A 21,785-nucleotide genomic window follows, 5' to 3' on the forward strand; every position below is an offset into this window, starting at 1 on the left:
TAAGCTTATGTTGCATTTGAATTGGTGAGAGCCCATTTACCTAAACATGCTTTAAAATGTCCCATTGTTTAAATTTGTTTCCTAGTTTCAAAAAACATTTGGACAGAAATGGGATATGAAATACTTCTACTTTTATTAACATCAAAAAGACATTTGAAGAAGATCAAAAAGTGCCAATTAGTCCTCTCAGAAAGTGGTTTAAAACACTGCAGTGATAATACAAGTACAGTATTATCAGTCTTCCATGTACACCAAAACACTGCTTGCTGTTTAATGATATCGATATGTTCACCTACCACTCCCAGCAAATCTTAGTGCAAACATAACACGTGAACTTTGTAAACCCCAAGACAATTTACGCAGCAACAAGATTATATAAATCACAGAACTGTTTGAGATTTTCAGTACATAAGAATGAATGCTTTCTGAGATCCGTCTTAGATTTTGCAGTAATGTGTCACTGTAGTCAAAGATAATGTTTCCTATATAAATCATCTAATTCAGAATCAAATGCAACTGCTCAACAGTTCTGTACAAACTTTAGCGGAGGAAGTCCATTCATTAGAGCAGCTTGGCAAAGAGATTTGGGGTTTCAGTAACATTAAATGTTAGACTGCTTGCATGGCTTTTAAAAAGAAATAAATCTATTAAGGGAAAACTGCTGATATAATAATTCTTTTGCAAAGCACACAACCACAAAGGGCAAACCTGCCACAATCTGCTTTCCTACACTGGTATCTATGCATATCTTTATGATTTGAAAAGGATTTGTGTGACAATCAAAGCATCACAGTAAAGAAAACTGGTTTAATAAAACAACTGCTGTTTGACCAAGCCTTTTTGTTTTAAAAATTATAAAACCAATATTATAATTTTTCCTTTATTCCTAAACATTCCACATGAAAGGTTTTTTTGTCAACATTGAGATGTCACTCGTGCAGGGTGGCATCATCCGCTTCCCCTTCTGGGTTAAACCTGTTGAAATGTATGCTAAAATCCAACTCGGATTCAGCATTCTCAAATTCAGCTGTGACAAGGCCGGTGGCGGGTTGAAGAGCCCGAGCTTCAGGCTGGCAGTTTGGCTGCACTTGAGGGCGAGCGCTTTGGGAAAATGGACTGGACTTCAACTTCGGCTGAGCTGGTAAGATGGGGCTGCCGAATCCCAGGTTGCTCAGAGCATCCAGGGTACCATCAGGGTCGATCATAGAATTAATTGCTAAGCAATCAAGAAAACACGAAAGGGATAGGGAAGAAACCATAAAAATTACAAATTTCTGTTACCATAACAAATACAAAAATCCTATTCTGACACTTTTATTTCTATGATGACAGGCAAGAGCTTTTATGTGTGCTGCCCACTACAAAGGAGTGGTGTATCCAACATATATGTAGCTGATACATATATTTAAACGCATTTACATATATTAAAACTTTAGATGAAACCGAACCGCACAAACTAAACACTGCCTGATGAGAGGGCAGAAGAGTTGACAAACCATCTATGATTAATTTATAGGGACTGGAAGATAATTTTAGTCATGTTTAAGGGGCTTTTTCTCTAATATTACTATGATACTATGCTTCATTCCACCACAGCTGCTAATTCCATGATTGAATGAAATTTGTATAAAAGAGCAATCATTTATCCTTTTTAATGCATAAATGATGGACTTATTGTCCCTCTCCCTCCACATAGAGGGCAAACCAAAGCCCCTAGTACAATTCCATTTTACTGTACTATTAAAATATCTGTCACATTTAACAGAACCTCTCTATTTTTTATTTCCAAAACTAACGTCTATTCAATGCGTACACAGGGAAATTATTTGGTCTCTTCCTCTGGGCCTCATTTCTTTCTTATGTTCTCTAAACACAATATAATTAGTAATAAATTAAAATTTTCCAATTATAGCTGAGAATGAAACAAATACTGATTTGCCTCTAAAGCTGGCTTATGATTCTGCCTGAAACATTATTTTTCTAAAAATGTTTTATTGTAGGATTAAATCTGAATACTAAAAATAACACATATATAGGAAATATATAGGAAACTTACAACAAATATGATTATACAAGCATGGACCACTAATCCATTTGATCCCTCCAAATTAAACAATAAACTAAGTATAAACAAAACACAAATAAGTCTGCAACTTCTTTTAAAAACATACTCAGTTTTAAGTTGATTTTGATAAATGGAAAGTATGCCTAAATAGCAGACTTTGTAAGTACAACATACTACTTTCCATTTTATACATAGATAAGTTGTCGCAAGTGAAAAGCAAAGTGACTTCTATTTTGTAATCCGTGGGCTCCGTAGTTGCAAAGAGTGGATGGATTCAGTAGTGTCAAAGGAAGGTATCAAGAGCTAATCCTAAATTTTCATTTTATTGTTTCAGATAAAGGTATGGGGTTTTTTGAGATTTCTTATACTTTATAGTCCTATTGCATTCCTTACTCTGAATTGTGGTACACATGAGGGTATTACTGATACACAAAGACTGTTTTATAAAGCCTAATCTCAGGATTCTCTGTCACCTACTCCTCAATATTTCTATTAAGATTGTTTCAAAAATAATTCCTTTGGAATTCTATTTGAGCCTTTTCTCACCCATGTAAGAAGTTATCATCAGTCTTCTGTTTTAAAATAATTTAGTAATTTATTTTTTTTTACCAAATGTGTCAGCAATTATAAGATATTAATGTATGTAACTAACACTGTAAATATATTTTAATAAAATGTGATAACTGTTTCATGATATACATACATATAGATATATTAAAAATTTAAAGTGAGCAACAATGAAAGAGAAAAGTAAAAGAAGATTTGTACCTTGCAGCTGTTTCTCAACTCGTTTCAGTTCCTGTAAGATTGATGATATTTCCTATGAAAGAAAAAAAATGCTTAATTAAAGAAAAAAGACTGAACCTACCTATCAGTAGTAAACAATCCTCCTCCCCAACCTTTGCAATACGCTCTTTGGGTTGTCTCTCCTAGCATCAAGAACACCTTTGGTGGTGGTGGCCCAGCCATGTCCACCAAGGGTCCTGGGCAGCAGTGCTTGAGGCTGGACAGCCATGGCCCACGCATAAAAGACTCTTGGTTGTGCCCAGCAACACGACAAAGGGCAACAGACACAAACTGGAACACAGGAGGCTCAACTTCAACATAAGGAAAAAAACATTTACTGTGAGGGTACCAGAGCACTGGACCAGGCTGCCCAGAGAGGTTGTGGAGTCTCCTTCTCTAGAGACATTCAAAACCTGCCTGGACACGTTCCTGTGTGATCTTCTGTGGGTGATCCTATTCTGGCAGGGGGGTCGGACCGGATTATCTTCAGAGGTCCCTTCTAACTCCAACTATTCTCTGATTCTGTGAATCAAGAACTCCTATGCATTGGCTGATTGCTAGGGTCAACAAATCTCACTCTGTCCCTTGCTTGTCTGCCTGTGCTAGTTGTTCTCACGGACTTACAGACATCATGATTCTGTAGAAATGGGGCAAAGTTTCAGCAAACTTTTAGAAGAAATTAGAGTATTCATGCAATAAGGAGATTCATCATCTCATTCAAATGCGACTGAGAACAGCAAGATGACTACACTGGGATTTTGTCTGCAATCACTGGGCCGTGTGCCAATGAGACACTGTACAGCACACCAGTGTTGGGTCCTCAGCGCTCTTTGGCCTTACAGATTTTTCTGCTGTGTGCTGCACTACTTGCTAACACAGAGGTAGCCACAGCAGCACACTCAGATACACAACATTCATTAAAGGTTCCACATCTTAAATTATAACTATGTAAATCCTACAGTTGAAAGTCCCTCATTGAAGTCTACTGGTAATCCAGCTGCTGAGGAGAGCTATTACCAGCATTCTTCAAAAGCTGAGAATTTTCAAAGGCACCGATTTCAGAAACTCATTTCAGAAACCCATTCTGTACTAAGTTATGTGATATTTGTGAGTGGTAAACAGATTGATTACCTTGGATTTCACAAAGTCATTATCTTTAAGCAGATTCCACATCTGAGCTGGACATAAATGTTCCAGGGACAAAACAAACATCAGCTACAATTGTCCTCTTAATTCTAATTTAACATTCTCTGGTAAAAATAAGCACTGCTTTAGTACTGGATTTGAAAAATATATTCCTTTGAAAACTGAGCAGAAACCTAAAAGTCAATGCACAGAAAAAAAAACCCCATACAATTTCAAACAATGTGAGATGCTTTAAGGTACTGAGAAAAAAATATTGTAAATTGTTGAATTTAGGAATAGTTACACAACTTTTTTTTTTTTAATGAATGTCTTAAAATCACATATTCATGGCAATTACAGTATAAAACACTAAACTCCAACCTTATTCTGGAAATGGATAGGATAAGAGAAACATTATATTATCCTATTTCTAAAAACCAAACTTCCATTAGTAACTTGCTTAATTAAACTTAAAACCCCTCAAACTGTCAGCGTACCTATTAAAATACAACACTGAGTTACTAATGATTGGTCTTAAAAATACACCATTCTGCAGAAGTTATGGGCGAAATTTTCAATACTTCCAGGAAAAAAAAATCAATCTGGCTGAGTTTAACTCATGATGAAGTAACAGCAAAGTTATTTTGCACTGAAGACTGCTTTTATTGCAATGCATCTACAGATTATTTTCACTCACATATAGCAAAACCCAACTATTTATCTAAATAGCAATAATCAACATTAATGAAATTAAGTATTATCTGTTAGAGTACTAATAATCAGTACGTAAAGTAGTCTTTAGATTGTTAAAGTTCATTTGAAAGCAATCCAACATTCAAATCACTGGTTGCTAGCTTTCGTTAAACAAAAGTAATGATGGTCTATATAAAGTCTGTATGCTTTTATTGCGTTCTTCATCTGAGAATTTCCCTTGAACAACTGCTTAAGGCTGTTTCTTTACCAGACAGTTAAACCCTAGTAATTATTAAAAAATATTACGTTTATTCCTGAAATACACTGTCTAAGTAAAACCTTTGGAAGATTTTTGCCTTTACATCACTGAAGATAACACCTTCCTCTAGTGGTTATTTAGCAGTTATATAACTTATATTCATTATTCAATCCCAGAAAAAATAACTATTCATACCATGCTTGATGTTTTCACAATAGGAACTTCACTTTCAGCTTGCAACTTGTTTTCAATTTCTTCCCAATTTCTGTCTTTGTCCTTAAATAATATTCTAGAAGAAATAAATTCAAGAACATGTTTATGTTTAAAATAAAAAAATAAAATAAAACTGAAATATTAGATACACAATGCAAGAAAGCAGCATAGAGAGCACTGAATAGAACTAAAATATGAAATATTGAAAACTGACAGAATCCAACCAACCAGTTTAAATTTTTAGGAAAGCATACCGGGTTTCAGCAATATCATTATTATTGACATGAAAATGGCAGTTTTGTAGTTAAATGCTTGTTTATGATGCTGAAAACACACAGCTGACTTTCCTCCAGCACTGAAACATGTTTTTAAAAATCCAACTATTTTATAGTAGTCAGAGAATTCCCTATTGTTGCATTTTACAACAATTACAAAACAGATGAGAGAGATTTAAAAAATGGTGAATAAATGCAACTCTTTTACATTTGAATTTTATATTAATTTGATGAAAAATAATACATTTCAGGAAATAAGAAGAAAAATGCATTTCATAGAAGTTTTCATTGAAAAGTCAACACAAAAATTGTATATACATGATTTAGTAATGTATCACTTGTATTACATGCTTAAAGAAGTCACTTCTATTATTTGTAAAACCCAAATCATACTGTGAGTGTCCCCCTCTTTTATGTTTTGCTTCCCTGCTGTGATAACTAATATTTGTTTTCATTGTCGTATCATAAACATCATTTAATCTGTCTACACTTGCACAATTAAAAAAAAAATAAACTGCAGATATTTAAGGTGTGGGTATTAATTTTTAAGTGACACCATGGTGGCACAGAGTCCAAATCCAATTCTTCTCTAATTGGTATTTTGGATTTAAAAGCACAAAAACAGCTGCAATAAAACTGCTAAGCAAACAAACCAATTTAAAAACATGACAGAAAAGTAGTACATTACAAAGATGTTACAAGTGTAGATAGGTCTCTGAGGAAATGGTTTTAACACGGAAATTCATGGTACCTTGCATCGCATTAAGACTAAGAAAGCTGGGAGACTTAGTACTGCATTTTAGTTAATCTTTCTTCAGTTATTGACGCCCTATGGAAAATCCCACTTTTTATTATTATCCAGTCAAGAAAGTTATGTTTTTCAAAACGTGTGCCCTGCCTTATGTTATCAGTACATATGTGTCTGTAGACAGCCCATCCAGAAGCTGCTTTAACTTTTCTTCTGTCTTTCAGGTCTTCACTTGCTGCTGCTGCTTCAGAACATGTTTTTGTCAGATGTTTCACTGTGAGGAAGTGCTGCTCTCATGAGCAAGTGACCACTTCTGCAAGTGACTTTAGCGTGTTAATGTTCAAAGCATACGAAGAGTAATCATTAATAGGTACTTCTTCTTGAGAAAGGAAAAAATTAATTAAAAGTAATCAAAACTACAGTGAAGAACACAGAGAACAATTTATGGCCTCAAGTAACGTCATCATCTTGTAACAAAGCTGATCATCAGAGATCTGACAAGATTGCTTTTATGACCTGGAGTGCAAAAGCTTGTAAAGCCACACAGCTGCAAACCTGAACACCAGAAAGTGCAATTACAATAAAAAATTTAGGACTTGCCTGACACTGATGAGTTAAAATAAATAAATAAAAAGCAGAGCAAATTAAATCCTTTACAGGTTCTTACACTAGAAAAACCAGGCAACTCCTGGAAATACTTGGATTCAGTATACAGAGAATCTTACCCAGCTATACTTCCCATACCTATGGGAATGGGAATAATGGGATATAGCATTTATATCACTCTGGAAATCAGCAGGAGCATAGAAAAAAGGCTTTTATTTAGCAGTAAACAGCACTGGTAGAAAAAACAGAGAAGTTATTGTGACACTGCTTGTTTTCTTTTTTCATTTACCTTGCTCATGTTCTATTAAAATACTTGTATCTTTATGTACGTGAATAATGTCTTTGCTTTTGTATGTGGTGTTTTCAGTCTTACTCTCTTTAAGAAATAATGTTCTTACTTGTCTCTGACAATTTGAAAGGTTCCCATTTCATAGGTCATCGAAACAAAGCTAAGGTAAAATCTGTAATAGGTCCTAGCTGCCTTGCATGCTCTCTAAACAATTCTAAAACTACTGCTGTTTTTCTGATTCAGAATACTAATGACATTATGAATAACATCATATTATTCACATCCATTCTGAGTAGCAGGAAAAGGTGGTTTTGATCACAGTTCTGCGAAATACAATAAATAATTAAAGTTTCTCCACTGTATTTTTATAGAAATAAGCAATGCCACTTTCTTTAAATGTATATAAAATGTTTATAGGTATGCTTCTATTTATAATATCATACATGATCACATAATTATTACATTCATTACAAGTAGCTGAATTAACTTTTAAGTGTAAGACTTGATTTTATAGTTACCTGCTTTTCTCAGGATGAATTTGCATACATAAATCTGTTTTAACTCACTGCAGTGAACTCACTTTTTTACATTACATGAACTAGAGCTGTGCTAGCAGTGTATTTACAGATCAGAAATTGCCAACCATCAAGAAAAATCAGCATGATGAAAAAAGTAGAGTATCTACTATCTACCGCTGCTGAAGCATTTTAAGATACGTATCATCCTAGATGCCTACCACAAATTAGTCAGTCAATAAGCAAGAGTCTTGTTCCAATGATGCAGCTTTAAAAGGAAAAAAAATATATATTGATAATCAAAGTTCCTTATGAATGTCACTCCATTTCCCCAGAGAATTATGTTCAAAACAAAACTTAATGTAATATTTTGTTTCTATTGAAACACTTTTTAGAATGACTTTCAAATAGTCACGCTTAAGTACCTCTTTTCATGTATTTATTTGCTCATTTTTTGAGATCAGCTATTAAAGTAAATGACAGCATGGACTCAGATGTTGATTAAACTTGAACAAGGTGTGAACTTTTGCATAATTTGTAATGAATTCTGCATAATGAAGTTAAGCTCTGTTAATCTGGCACAGATTTTCAGTACAAATCTATACACCTGCATTTCATAAACCCACTTGTATACAAAATTTACACGGCAAAAGACATTTATGTCTTTTGTTTAAGGATATTTAAAGCAACAGTATGATAAAAATACGAATGTATCTGGGGAAACCAACGAGGGAAAGGCAGCAAATGGCGTATTTTGAATATTATAATCCTGTAGCCTCAAAATGGCGAGTTGGAAAAAGAGAAATGAGATGAAAGCCAGTCCACGACCACGTTCCAAGGCTGTGGAAATGAGGTACTCACAGATGTTACCTGTAACCACCAGTAAAAACAACACACAAAACAGCTTAGAACAGAAATAACAAGAATGAGCTGCAGGCTTTAAAGACTTGACTCTTCACTCAGTGATACTCTTCCTACTAGAAACAGCATGACTAGAAATGGCAGGTAACCTATAGTTTTTACTGTAAAATAGAGCTCTTGGTAGAGCAACATGTTCTTATTTTTGACATGTCTATACTTCCTGTTAGCTACTATGACATTTCATGCAGGAACCTAAATATCTAAGCAGGAATTTTCAGTGAAAATTAACAGATGGTTACATCTGTTATTTTAGATTTTAAACTCAGTAGTGACTGCATTGTCTCCAGAGCAAGTTCAGAGAATAATTTACTAAAACTGCTCTCTTCTGTCCAATTTGTTTTTCTTCCTGAAATGTGTGATCCCTACAACTTGGCAACTGTACGGGGCCCAGTTTTACAGTTCAACAACATTTTGATGTTATCTTTTAAGGAGACTTGGTTGTGTAGATTTTGCACTGCATTTGCATGTGTTAGAACAGCTCCTCTGCTGGAAGTACGACGGATATTTTCTGTCCATGTAAACTTTGCTGATATTTATCTTCATATAATGTGAAATACACACAAAGTAATAATGCAAAAATTATGCATCCAAATCTTTCTGAATGCTAAAGAAGTGGTGAGTAACATTGCTTTTTTAAAATGCAACTTGCTACTAAATACATTTGCTCTATCTGTATTACAGATACCTCTTCTACTAGCAGGAATTCTGATGAGAGCAGAACATTTTCAGTAATAATGATTTTAAAAAACCCACCTGATTTTGCCAGCTGTTTTATCTATGGATTGTCTTATCTTGCGAGAAAATTGGAAGACTGAGGACAGCAGCAAGCTGTCCCCCATAACCTGCAATAAGTTTTTAATAAAAAGGACATTATTAGTTTAATGGGAACTAAATAAAAACAATTTCATATATTTTGAAACCTTTTTTTAACTTTAAAAATCATACTTGTGTTCTAATCAGTATCATACACAATTGTATTAGAACATTTTGCAAATTAAAGAATACACAAAAAATTTTCTCCAGTATTAATATTACCTGTTACAGGTAGGAAAGAAAGGATAATATCTAGAATATTAAGTTGGGAAACAATTGTAAAAGCTTAAAATAGATACATTACTAGAGAGATTTCTGTTGTGTACTCACTTCATCTCTGCTCCAAGTCCTTCTCCGGGTAATTGTTGGGGGATCGAGGGCATCTGTTAGCTGAGGTCTAGCACCATTAGGCCGATCACTCCCCTCTGGTGGTTTGGCATGCACTAGTGGAGGGATTTTTCTAAAATTGAGACTTTCATCAAATACCCGGTCAACCAACTACAGGGTAAAAGAAAAATGCAGCTTATGAATCCTATCGGATACATGCAAAAAATCAGTTTAATGGGGTTTTTTCTTCTGAAATAGTTTACAATAAGCCTATCAAATAAAAGTAATTCTGTTGTCTTGTACAGTATAAAGTGATGCACCTCTTATGTAACAATATCTTGTGAAAATATAACTTTTTTTTTTTCAAATACCAAACATAAATGACAAAGTTAGACCACCCACAGAAATTTTACTTATGGGCAAACACCACAATAGTTACCTATGAACTGGCATTGGCTAATTTATTCCTTTGATTAATGGAATATATGTGTGGAATTAAGTACAGTACTGTCGAATTTGGTTTTTTCCCCAGTGTTACAGAAACATCTCTACCTACTTAAACGAGATACTGCCACATGCAGTACGTACACACCGTACGATACTTTTAAAAGAAGAAAATAATGATTTAGTAATACAAAAACCTGAGTGATCTAATGGGATCTGAGGAAATGAGCACTTCCTTAAAAGTTTAGCCATAAGTGCATGAGAATTAAAACCAAAATCTATGTGAGAGCAGTTATAATTTTTCCGAGTACCCAACTCATAGATTTCTTATGACTGTTTATATCTTTTTTTCCACAGAAAAAGACTGTATTATACTAAACACAGTAAACTAATGTATTAACTAAGCTTTATGCACACAAAAAATGAATAAACACATTTTGAAAGGAATACTATGAAGAAAAAAATGCAGTAAACATTTACAACATTTTAGGGTGAATTGTAATATGGTAGAAAGTGATGATTTAAATTCAGATTAACATGTTTACCAGCATTAGACCTGTGATGGTTACTAGAACAAGTTAGTCAACATATCATAGAACAGCACACTAGAGACAGTCAGAGAAAATAAGAATTGTTAGAAGCACAAGGCAAGCTTATTTCAAGGCAGTTTTTGACAATGTTAAAGAAAAAAAAATCTAAAGTTCTTGTTAACCGATAGTACCCAAGTATTTCAGTGTGCAGCAGATGAAACTTTTATGTCACCTGTGAAAAGAGGGACTTTTTTGGTTTTAATAACTGTGCAAAATACTCAGTGTATACATTTATATATATCTGTGCATACACACTAGTATCTTTACATGCACTTAGATACTATCCAACGGTATCTAAGACTACAGACAAGCAAGAAACAAATAACTATCTTGTCCTAAGTTTCGTGGAAAAAAAGAGACAGACAGATAGTATGCATCCTTTTGACAAGATGTGTTCGTAGAATAATTTCTGGGTTGTTTGTTGAAACGTAAAGGAACTTTAAATCAAAAAACAATGTAGAGATCATGCACACGGGTTGAGGGGAAATAAATAAAAAAGGCTATGCAAAATGCTAAAAGCAAAAGAAATAAAGAAAAGGAAGAACCTTATGCATTTCTCCATGAAGATCTCCTACCTCTTCTCTAGTGTCTATGGCAGAGCCAGGGGTGGTGGCAGCAGTGCTTACTGTGGTACTGGGGGCAGTGCCTGATGAAGTCACTGAATCTATATCTCCTGCTACATCGTTGATTTCCCGTGCGATGAGAGCGAGATCTTGACTGATCCTAGTAACAAAGACAGCGTTACATTCTTTCCCGCAAACACTTCTGCACCAGTAGAGCCCAACCTGCAGCCTTTGAGCTTTCAAGTTTTAGGTACTCGTAATGGTGCTACGAAAATGTGCATGCCGAAAATTTATTTGTACAACCATAAAAGCAACTTTTTAACTGCAGCTTTTGATAATTTTTCCTTTTTTAAAAAACTCTATACAGAGATGAAGGGCCACTAATCATAGTGACTGGACTGAGGGTTAGGAATTAAAAAAACCAAACCATACCAAACAAGGTAGAAAATGATAGAGGGTAGACTATGGTTACCAGGGCAAGGGGGTCAGAGACAAAAATAATCTTATAAAGTACAGAAGTTAAACTTAGAGCCAGTGGAGCAATGCTGTGAATCAGTACAAAGAGAAGTGGAGGCACGGAAAGGATCAAGTAGTGACTGAGAGCAGAGGACACCAAGGAAATCGGTGCTGGACACAGTGACAATAGGTGACAGTAGTCTGGCATTTCTCCAGTGCTGACTGCTAGCTTTCTTAACTTTAGAAATGCTCATTTAATGCAGTTTGTGTGAAATTTCTATACACAATCACAAATTTGGCAATACCGATTTGAGCCTCTCACCACTTTCACTGGAAATAAAGCTGAAAAAGGCAGGGCAAGGACACAGCCTTCAAACAAATTTAAAACCAGAACCTAAATGAAGAAAATGGTAAGAAGCCCAAAGGAAGAAAAAACCCCACAAACCTAACTGTCAAGTAAATTTAGACTGACTCGTCAATTACTTCCAGTGTCAATCTCTCCTGGATGAGCAAAATATACCACGAAGTTTCACTGAAGCAGAGGTTTCGCAGCACTTTTTATAAGGAAGAAGTGATGCGCTATGACTAGCCTCAATTTTTTTCCCCATATACATACATTCCTCCCTATAGCCATCTCTAACTTTGAATTCTTGGAAACAGAGAGATATTTTAAGAGGATGACTTTGAAGAGGTTTTCTTTCAGAGTAACTAGAAAAACAAATCTGGAAAACCAAAAAATAATTAAGCACACTAAGCAAAACACAATGCTCCACATCTGCGTGGCCACACTGTTAAGAATAATTTTGAAGAGAAAACACTTCTCTTGTTTAGGCTTCCAAATCAAGTTCTGTGAAAAGGTTCAGAACCTGAACACTAGCATCGAAGTTTTCAATAACATTTATATTTACATAGTTTTATTTATTTAGTGCAAGCTATTTGAAGTTTTCACTGCCTGAGTATAGCATGATATGGGAATAACTGGTTACTAGAATGCAGAACTGACCTTTTCCTTGGTTCACTTGAGGCAGAGTGCTATTAGCAATAAGGGAGGAGTTGCAATACTAATCTTGGGGCTCACAGCAAAAAATATTTTTTGATATATACACATGATTTCAATCAGAAAATATCTAACATGAAATTACATCTAGAAAAATCGAAAATAAATATGAGAATATGGTCTCTCACATTATGAAAATAACTTTTTCCTCTCTCTGACACCTATGCATTGATCTGAAATTTTACCTCAATAGGAATGTAAAGGTAGTACAAAATCAGGTATACTTCGGCCTCAGGAAATGCACCATATTCTGAGGTCTGGCTATTATAAGTCAGAAATTACTATAATTTTCCATTAGAAAGAGATGTGCTGGTAACACGAGTGTTCTGTCTGCCAGTCTCTCGTAAGAAGATTTTTAATTACCCATTCAGGTATTGAATGAAAATGGTAAGTAGAGTGATACAGAAAACTCATGAGCTTTCTTGCTCCTACATATGTACCTCTGTAACTGGCTGCGTACAAATTTTATTTTAGAGGCACTCCTTGAAAACCAACCTTGCTATTTCTTCTCGGTGAGCAGTCCAGTCGCGAATGTAGTCTTCTTGTTCCTTTATTCTGTGCTTGAATGTATTGCTTTGAGCTGCTGTTCCCGTGCTCTGCAGTCGTGTGGTTTTCAGGGCTGGAGAGGTACGTAGACGGGTATGTTTAGGGGAATTACGGTTTGATCCGAATTCATCTTCTGAGGTGGAAGCATAATCTGTAGGAAAGCGCCTCCATCTTGCACTTACTAAATTAGTTTAATTATTAAAAAAGAATTATTATTGCATCTTAAATAAGAAAAAACAATATTATTTCAGTAACAGCACAAAAATATACAACTATTCATTATCAACGCCCAGATTCCTCACAAAAGGTTTATTTACTACTTCTTAAAAAGAAAGCTACAAAATTTGTGTTAAATAATAAATATTGATTAATAAAACCATAAAATGGATGCTCTTTGTATAATGATGAGTGAAATAAGATGTAAAAGCCAGTAACTGTATCTGAGCTCAGGCAAACTGTATTACAAAACAAGGGCCCAATTCATTATCATTTAAGAATATAGTCAGATTGCACTTTTTCTGCAGATTTTTTTTCCCTGTTTCATTCAAGGTTTACATGATACACAAAAGAAAATGATGAGACAAGAAGGAAGGATGGAGCTGGCACCAAGTCTGGAATGCACACTTCCATAAGGAAAGCATAAAAATCCTAAATGATGCATTATGTATTTGGTACAGAAAAAATATTTTAAAGTTAATATTGTGTTACAAAAATAGGCAGCCTCAGGGCAAAAAGCATATATTGTCACATGTAGCACAGATAGCACATAGAGACGTGCTGCTGAAGACAGCCTGGAGTATCAGAGAACTGGAACTAAGTAGGAGGCTTTCGTCCCTCTATGAATTCCTAACATCTAGAAAAAGCATTTCAGGTATGCTGTCCTCAAACATTCCTGGCAGGAAGAGATATCACTGAGTGTAAAGAGATGCTCGTCACGACAACCCGCTCAAGTCTTGCAGGGGATTTTAGCCCCCCAAACTCACTGACATTCAAGGGGCTCTATAATTACTGTAGAAACTTTCAGAAGCGCGTGACCACCTCTTGGTAATTTGAACATAGAATCAAGTAATGTATATTGTTTTAGCATAAGCAAAATGCAAGAAGAATGATTTATTCTGAAACATTTAAAAAAAATTACAAATAAAGTAGATACATCAACATGAATAATGAATTTTCAGTTGAGAAAATATTTGTGTAATTCTCTCAAAGATTACAATATGCAGAATATGACGTTGGTGTATAAGCTTACCTCCCTTCCCTCATATAAATAATGCACTTTTTTTTGCATTAAATGCTGAAAATATTCTTGTGTAATTTTTTTCAGGTTTAAATGTGGGTTTCAAATCAAGTCCACTTCTACTAATTTTTCTTTTTTTGTATACCAATTTTATTGATGAAAATAAAAATGTCTCTCCAGTCACTTACTGTTCTCTGTTTAGAGATTTCAAACCTGTTTTGATCTTAGGGAAGTAGAATATAAGCAGAAAAAGCACATTTTCCCACCAACAGCATGCAAGCAATGTGTGACCGAAGTCCAAAGAGCTTTATGAGTTGGGTCCACATTTTATCATCAATTTTTGTTTAAATTCTTTGTCCTGGTTCAAATTATATGCATCAAAATAAACATAAAATTTATCCCTCAAGTGAGCTAGTCCAGCAACTCACCACTGTACAATGAGCATATGTAGTCATAGATTTAAAAAACTAAAAATTTAATGAGAAGTGAAATATCAGAAACAGATTTGATTTCTAGTACTCTACCACTGTAAGTTTCAACATCAGGATCTGGGTCTGGGAGAAGCTTGGATTTCTCTGTGTACAAAATAGTGTTTTATCATGTTAATTTGTATTAAAACATTCAGATTAGAAGCATTTGCTTAAATAAAATATATTGATGAGATTAGTCTTAGGTCCTCTTTTCCACACGCACCTTTTAGAAAAAGATTCTGAAATTATACATTCAATCAAAAATAATGAAGTTTGTAAAAACGTCACCAGAGATAGTAACTAAAATGACATCAGTAACAACTGTCTACATAGTATCATAAAATCTCTCCACATTTTTTAAGACTATTAAATTTTAAGGCCTTAAAATGTTGTTTATTTATAGATTATCAGCAGGTTTCTCATAAATATGGGGAAAATTATTGTAGGCTTAACAATAAAAATCTCACAATTGTATGATTCATGACAAGCAATATCCAAGCATGTTTCCCATTAAGCTACCTATACATTAGCACATATATGCTTTTAATACTATTTATAAATTAAGCAGCCCAAAAATGTCATTGTAGTTGATACAGACTTCTGAAAGCTACCGTGCAATTATTTATGTCAGATACTAAAAACTGTGAATATCAGCACCATTAACTAGAAAATGCTCTAAAACCCTGGCTAAAATAATCAACAGACAAACATAATTTTGTGACTACTCTGTGAGAAGTACAATTTGTTCACAACACCTTAAGATGGCAAATTTAATGACTTGGGCATCATAATCTCACTTTTAAGATCTGAGGACAGACTTTACTAAGCAGATCACTTAGAAAATACTCTAGTCTCATTGATGCATTGCCTTCTCAAGGCTCATCCATTTCAAAGATCCTGAAATTTGGTGCTCAGTAGTGCAAAAACGCTAAAGTGCAGTTAATGGTTGTTTTCTCTCTGTACTCTAACTTCCCCCCCGCCAAGATACCTCAACAGCTTTGATGATGCTGTCTGCTAGTAATCTGCAGTGACAGCTAGGGCAACAACCCAGCAGAACACAACCAGTTGCTCAAGGTCTCTCTGTTCTGACTCTGCTTAATTTTACAGTTGCAGTTTAGCACTTCTGCACTAGGTGTGATCCTTCTGTTCGTTTTCCCAATACATAGCTCCTTCCGTAACATCAGCTTCAATTTTCTGCCACAATTATGAAAAAAGGTCTTTGGTTTTCTTCTTTTACTGATCACACTTTGCTGTTTGATGATTCAGTGCCTTGATTAAATCTGCTACTGCTTGCGCTATAAAATTACTAATTCTGCTTCACATCTCTTCACAGTGTTGTCAGTTCTCAAGCCTCCTACCACAAAACATCCTGGTAATTACATTAATGCTGGTAATTCTCATCCAAGACATTCCATTTATCTTCCCGCCCTTTCATTTCATAGCAGGCCATACTTAACTGTATCAAGACTTAAGAAAGATTCTTGAAATTAGGGACTTGCTGACAGCTCCGGCAATTTTAAAGCTATTATGTTGGAATTCATCCACATGACGTAGAAGACAATAAAAAAAATAATTCCAGTGACTACAGCTTTTTCTGCCCCTTTTTTACAGGCATATATGTTTGAGCATTCAAAAAGATCTGGGAAATGCAGAAATAATTTTCTCTTTGGTGGTCTAGATTTAAGAAGCAAGATTCTGCTGCCAATGCTCAGTAATCTACAATGTGGAAACTTTAACTGAACTCTGATGAGAAGATCCATGGAACATTTTTAATACTTTAAGAACAATCAGTCTTCTGGTAGAACAAAAAAAACAACAAACCCAAACTCTACATTAGTAATAATCATTCATTTTCCAGTCTTTCTGGGTCCAAGGAGACAAAAAAAATACATCACTGTTATGCCTTGATTAAATGTGCCTGAAGTAAAACACATTCACAGTTGAGGCACTTTTATCAGGCACTTCATTAGTAATATCCAAAAATGCCAAAATTAAGTGAATTGTTGACTTTTCTAGAAACAAAATTAAATTCAGGAACTATGTGCTTTGGATCTAAAAGCTTCTGCTACATTACATTTTCAAATATTGCATACAAGCAAAACACTCTATTGAAAGGTGTTGTAAATATGTTTATCTAAGGATAAAATAATAAATAATATTACTAATAACTTGATGCATTGGGTAGTTATTAGCATCATTTTATAAGATGTGAATGGGAAAATGGGGATGTACTGAGTAGTGCCCTATATGTAACAGGAGAGAGTTTTTGCACTTTTAAAGCAATTCAGATTTTCCTCAAGTGTACTCTAAACAGTCCAGTTAAAAAAATTTGCAGTAAGCTTACAGATACAGATAAAATCTGGAAATCCAAATCCTAAACAGTAGTAATAATATTCTTTTCTTACATAGTAACAAGACTTGATTGATTTATTAAACTGTGATTTTGTTTTGAAAGTCTCAGACTGCTTTATTATTTGCATTCAGATTTTTACCTTTACATTGACACAGGCTTCTCCTTGATTTTCCTATATAAACTGATAAGGCTTTTTATGACAGAAGCTATTTCTACTGTAGATTTTTCTAAAAATGGTCTTTTAAAAATACCTAGCTTATTATGTTGGGGCAGCTCATCAGAAGATGGCATCTTTTCTCTCTTGAAAATAGAGCATTTTACACAAGCTACAATGAACTTTGTGTAATGCAGATAAATGAAGTGAACATTAAACAAAGATGACCATGATGGACTAGTAGATGAGGAAGAGAAAGATACAACCACTCACTCCCCTGAATGGCGTAGTAATGCAGCACCCTGGGAAAAGGCTAGGAAGCATGCAGTAGTTCACCTGGACACAAAACTTAAAATCCATACACGGTTTTGTGAAAAACGCAAGAAGCAGCAAAGTGACAAGTAACAGCTGAGATTTACCTTTTCAAAAATCAGCAATATCATGATGTGAACTAGTGTTATTTATTAAGGTAAACATACAAAAGAAGTCTTAACTGGCACTCTTCCCTGACCTAATGTTGCCACCTTTCAGGCTGCACACATACACTTAAAACTTTGATTAAAAATGAAAATATGCTACTTTTCCAATGATGTCTTACAAGGAAAGACTGAGTATTTCTCTGAAGTTTCACCTTTTTTATATCTTTATAGACACCTCTCATGTTAAACAGATTAAACTTTATAGTTCAGTGAACACCTCATTTGTATCTCCACAGAAATTTCTATTCAGCTGACAAAATGACACTGCCCAAAGCCCCCTGTTTGTGGAATAAGCACTGCTAAGAGTCCTAAGAAGGTACATTTATGATATACAGGCAACAAAAGGGCAGTAGGAATGTGGGAAACTATCATGGATGTTCATATCAGCTAAGAATGGGAAGCAGTGAAGAACATATAATCTTAGTAGTGACACAGCACTGGAAGGTATTCTATTTATTTTTTCTTAGATTGTGAATTGGCTTCAAGTATGGTCAAGCTGGTAGTATGACAATTCAAAAAGCAAGAGGACATCAATTTTAGATGTTTATTCCACATAAAAGTTGACTTATTTAGAATTGCCAAATTTCAATTTGATTGATTTAATATTGCTGTTGAAAAAAACTAGCAGCCTTTCACACTGCTTGCACTTAAAGTGTTAAATTGTACCTCAACAGTAGGTAAAAATTCATTAATTGTATGGACTTTTCCTTCCATAAGGTAATGTTATAGTAAGGGAAATACTACACAAAGAAAGATCAATGTAGTTTGGAAATCATGATGAAATCATAATTAGTCATGATTTGGAACAGAGAACACAAACTACTCTGAGGCAAGGCAAACATTTTAATATAAATTACTTAACTTTACAATATACAGTAAGGTAGTGTTTTTGTTTAATTTTTCCATTTGTTACTTCACTGTTGTTACTTTTACCAAACAAGTCTCACTTTTGTAGCTCTGGAAACTAATTTTAAATGATAAATATAGTTATCCTATAGATGCTCAGGGCATACCTTGGGGAACACTTGTTGTTCAGCACATTTAGAAGCCTACCTTACAAATAAATATTCTGTCTGCTATGTAGTGAAAAGTGCTGCTGACTTTCTGAACTTCTACTACTATGACCTGAACAAAGAGATCTCTGCTCTTTTAGTACTGATGCAAAACAGTACTGTCACATCTGAATGCCTCAATGCAACTCTTTGTTACCGGTATCCGGTTTAAAAAAATTTCAAGACAGTTAAAGGATTACAAATTCTTGTCTTTGTGATTTTAAGTGAGAAATATCCACAAGCCCTGCCAAGAAAGCCTCTTCCTCCAAAGAGAAAGACTGCATCAACTAAAACTCAATAAATGCTTCATAAAAATGTTTCCATAAAAAAATAAATTTAAAAATTCCATCTATAAGAACCATCTAGTATTGCATAAGACTAGGTCAAATTATCTCACTTACCTGAAGGAGAATTATGAGCTGACGCCAAAGATTTGGATTTTGAATCTGAAAGTCGAGAAATGCTATTGGCTCGAGTTCTAGCAGAAAGTTTACTGCTATCTCCTGCTGACGCTAACCTTGCACCACTTCTGATAATAGCTTCTGGGGTACGAGATGAGGCAGTGCTTCTAGTTATTGTTGCTTCAGAATCGCTACGTGCTGATAAAGAGCCAAGTCGAGTTCTGCGAGGCTGAGCAAGTAAGTCTATTCTGGAAATACCTCTCCTCCCTGATGGAGGTTTTGATGTAGAACTTGTAGTGGACACTTCGGAAGCCACTGAAGCCTTATCAGCATCAGCAAGCTCACTATCTGAGGCTTCACCAAGTCGTGCTCTGCGCAAGAGGGAAGTCCTTGTAGGACGAGGCCTCGGAAGAGTGGTAGATTTACTAGACTGCCCAAGAGCAACAGGAGATGTTTTTGATTTGGCTGACTTTCCTTCTGCTTTGGAATGTAAAAGTTCGTCTGCTGAGGCAAAAGGAACTCTTCCATGTGATTTGCCAGAGTAGGTTTCCTGGTCAGATGATAAGATATCAGAAATAGCAGAATGAGGTACGCTAGATGTTTGGTCATCATCTGTCAAATCTACTGATGGCTGTCTCATTCTTCCACTGGATTGCACAGTTTTGCGGCCATCAGCTCTAGACCCACCATCTGAAGATCTACATTTAGTTTTCTTTTCCATCTTTTCTCTGGCACTTGTTGCAGAAGATTTTAAAACATCCTTTGAAGGGGAACCAGAGGAACATCTATCTTTATATAATGTTGTAAAGCTCTTTCGTTTCTGTGTGGATTTTCTTTCAGTGTCACCAGTAACAAGACTGATTGTGCTGGCTGTATCTACATCTGATTCTGGTGATATGGAATTGTCTCTGTTATAGCTAGGAGTCTCAGGACCTTCATCAGTTTTATTTTCTTTTTCTTCACGCAATTTAGCTTCAAGGAAAGCCATTACAGCTTCTGTGTCTTTTAAAATGAGTGTTGTATCTAGACTGGAATCAGTGTCCATTGAATCACTTCTGTCACGTATCCTGTTTGCAGATGGTAAGGGGGCAGCAGATCCACTTTGCTTATTAATGTGAGGAATAAGTTCTATAGGTATGTTTGTGCTAGGCTTATCTATAGTAAAGCTACCTTGCCTCACTAATGGTTTTGAAGATTCCTTCTTTTCTCCTCCAGATGCTTTAGGACTTTGTCCTTTAATAGTTTCTTCATTTTTTCTTCTTTTTGCCTCGCTCTGTGCCAATTTCATTTCTGCTTTATCTGTAATGTGGCCAGGAGCTTTGTCTTGATTATCCGCAGTTTTGGGTGACATAGAAATCTCCTCCCTACCTTTCTCAACCTGGTTTGCAGCAGGCTTTGTAGAGGATAATTTTGTGGGTGTCCAGTGTCCTTGCTCCTTTCTTTCTTGTTGCTGAATTTTTGCTAAAGCTTGTTTCACCACAGAAGTTTCTCTGCCAGTTTCAACTCTCTCTTTATTGGAAGAGGTGGGGAAAGAAAAAACTTTGTCTCCAGTAGCTTTGGGAGAAAGACCATTTGTTGTTCTGCTTGACTTAGCTATACTTCTGCTGTCAGCATCAGAGGCACGAGCTGGAGTTTCTTTCTCCTGAAGTTCAGTGTCTTGCTTTTCACCTATTTCTGATCTCTGATGAGATGTACTTTTCACTTTTGAGGTTTCACTCACTTTCTCCTCTTTGGGAAGCTGTGGAAGTGTCCTTCTCTTTCGCTCACCTTGGCTGGTCATAGAAGCAGCTGAACCAGTGCTTCTAACAGAAATACCAGACTCACTGATGTCTGCATCTAAAAATGGAAAAGAAAAAAAATAGGTGAGGAATCATTGAATAGCAAGGTAAACAGGAACATTAAATTCTTAAGACTGCATAAGCCTAAGAAAACAACAAAAAACAGAACTGAAAAACTTCATTAGTCCATCCCTCTGGTTCTATGGAAGGATCAATTATACTTAGATGAATATATGTTTAAAAACATTTAACAACTTCAGCTGATGGAGCTCTGACTATCCCTATAAGTTATTCGGGTAGGTAACTCAAAATAATTTTCTTATTCTTTACCATGAGCTGGACTTTCTCCAATATAGCCCATTACTATCTGTCCTATTCTCAGGCATAATTTCCTCTTTACAGGAAATAGTGGAAACCCTCCTCTTATATTTTTCCCCTTTCCATTTCCTTTGACTTTTAGTATCCTATGCAAAGTTCAAGTGCTATGAGGGGTGGAAAAGCTACTAGAGAAGCAGCAGATATTGGTAACAATTATTCCATAGACTAGGTTGCACAGGAACGCCTCCAGGC

The 21,785-nt window shown here is 35.2% G+C and overlaps 1 protein-coding gene across 1 annotated transcript; it reads right to left on the reverse strand.

The window, feature by feature from the left end:
* Nucleotides 1–850: 850 nt before the first annotated feature.
* Nucleotides 851–21,576, reverse strand: CEP170 (centrosomal protein 170kDa). Its single transcript, XM_010188890.1, has 9 exons — nt 21,546–21,576; nt 19,438–21,273; nt 13,241–13,472; nt 11,215–11,392; nt 9,639–9,806; nt 9,249–9,337; nt 5,124–5,217; nt 2,834–2,885; nt 851–1,216 (listed from the first exon to the last, which is right to left on the reverse strand). The coding sequence occupies exons 1-9, from the start codon at nt 21,574–21,576 to the stop codon at nt 930–932; spliced, it is 2,967 nt and encodes a 988-aa protein (XP_010187192.1). The 3' UTR covers nt 851–929.
* Nucleotides 21,577–21,785: the final 209 nt, after the last annotated feature.

Source organism: Mesitornis unicolor, unplaced genomic scaffold (genome assembly GCF_000695765.1).
Source record: "Mesitornis unicolor isolate BGI_N332 unplaced genomic scaffold, ASM69576v1 scaffold36567, whole genome shotgun sequence".
Lineage (NCBI taxonomy): Eukaryota > Metazoa > Chordata > Aves > Mesitornithiformes > Mesitornithidae > Mesitornis > Mesitornis unicolor.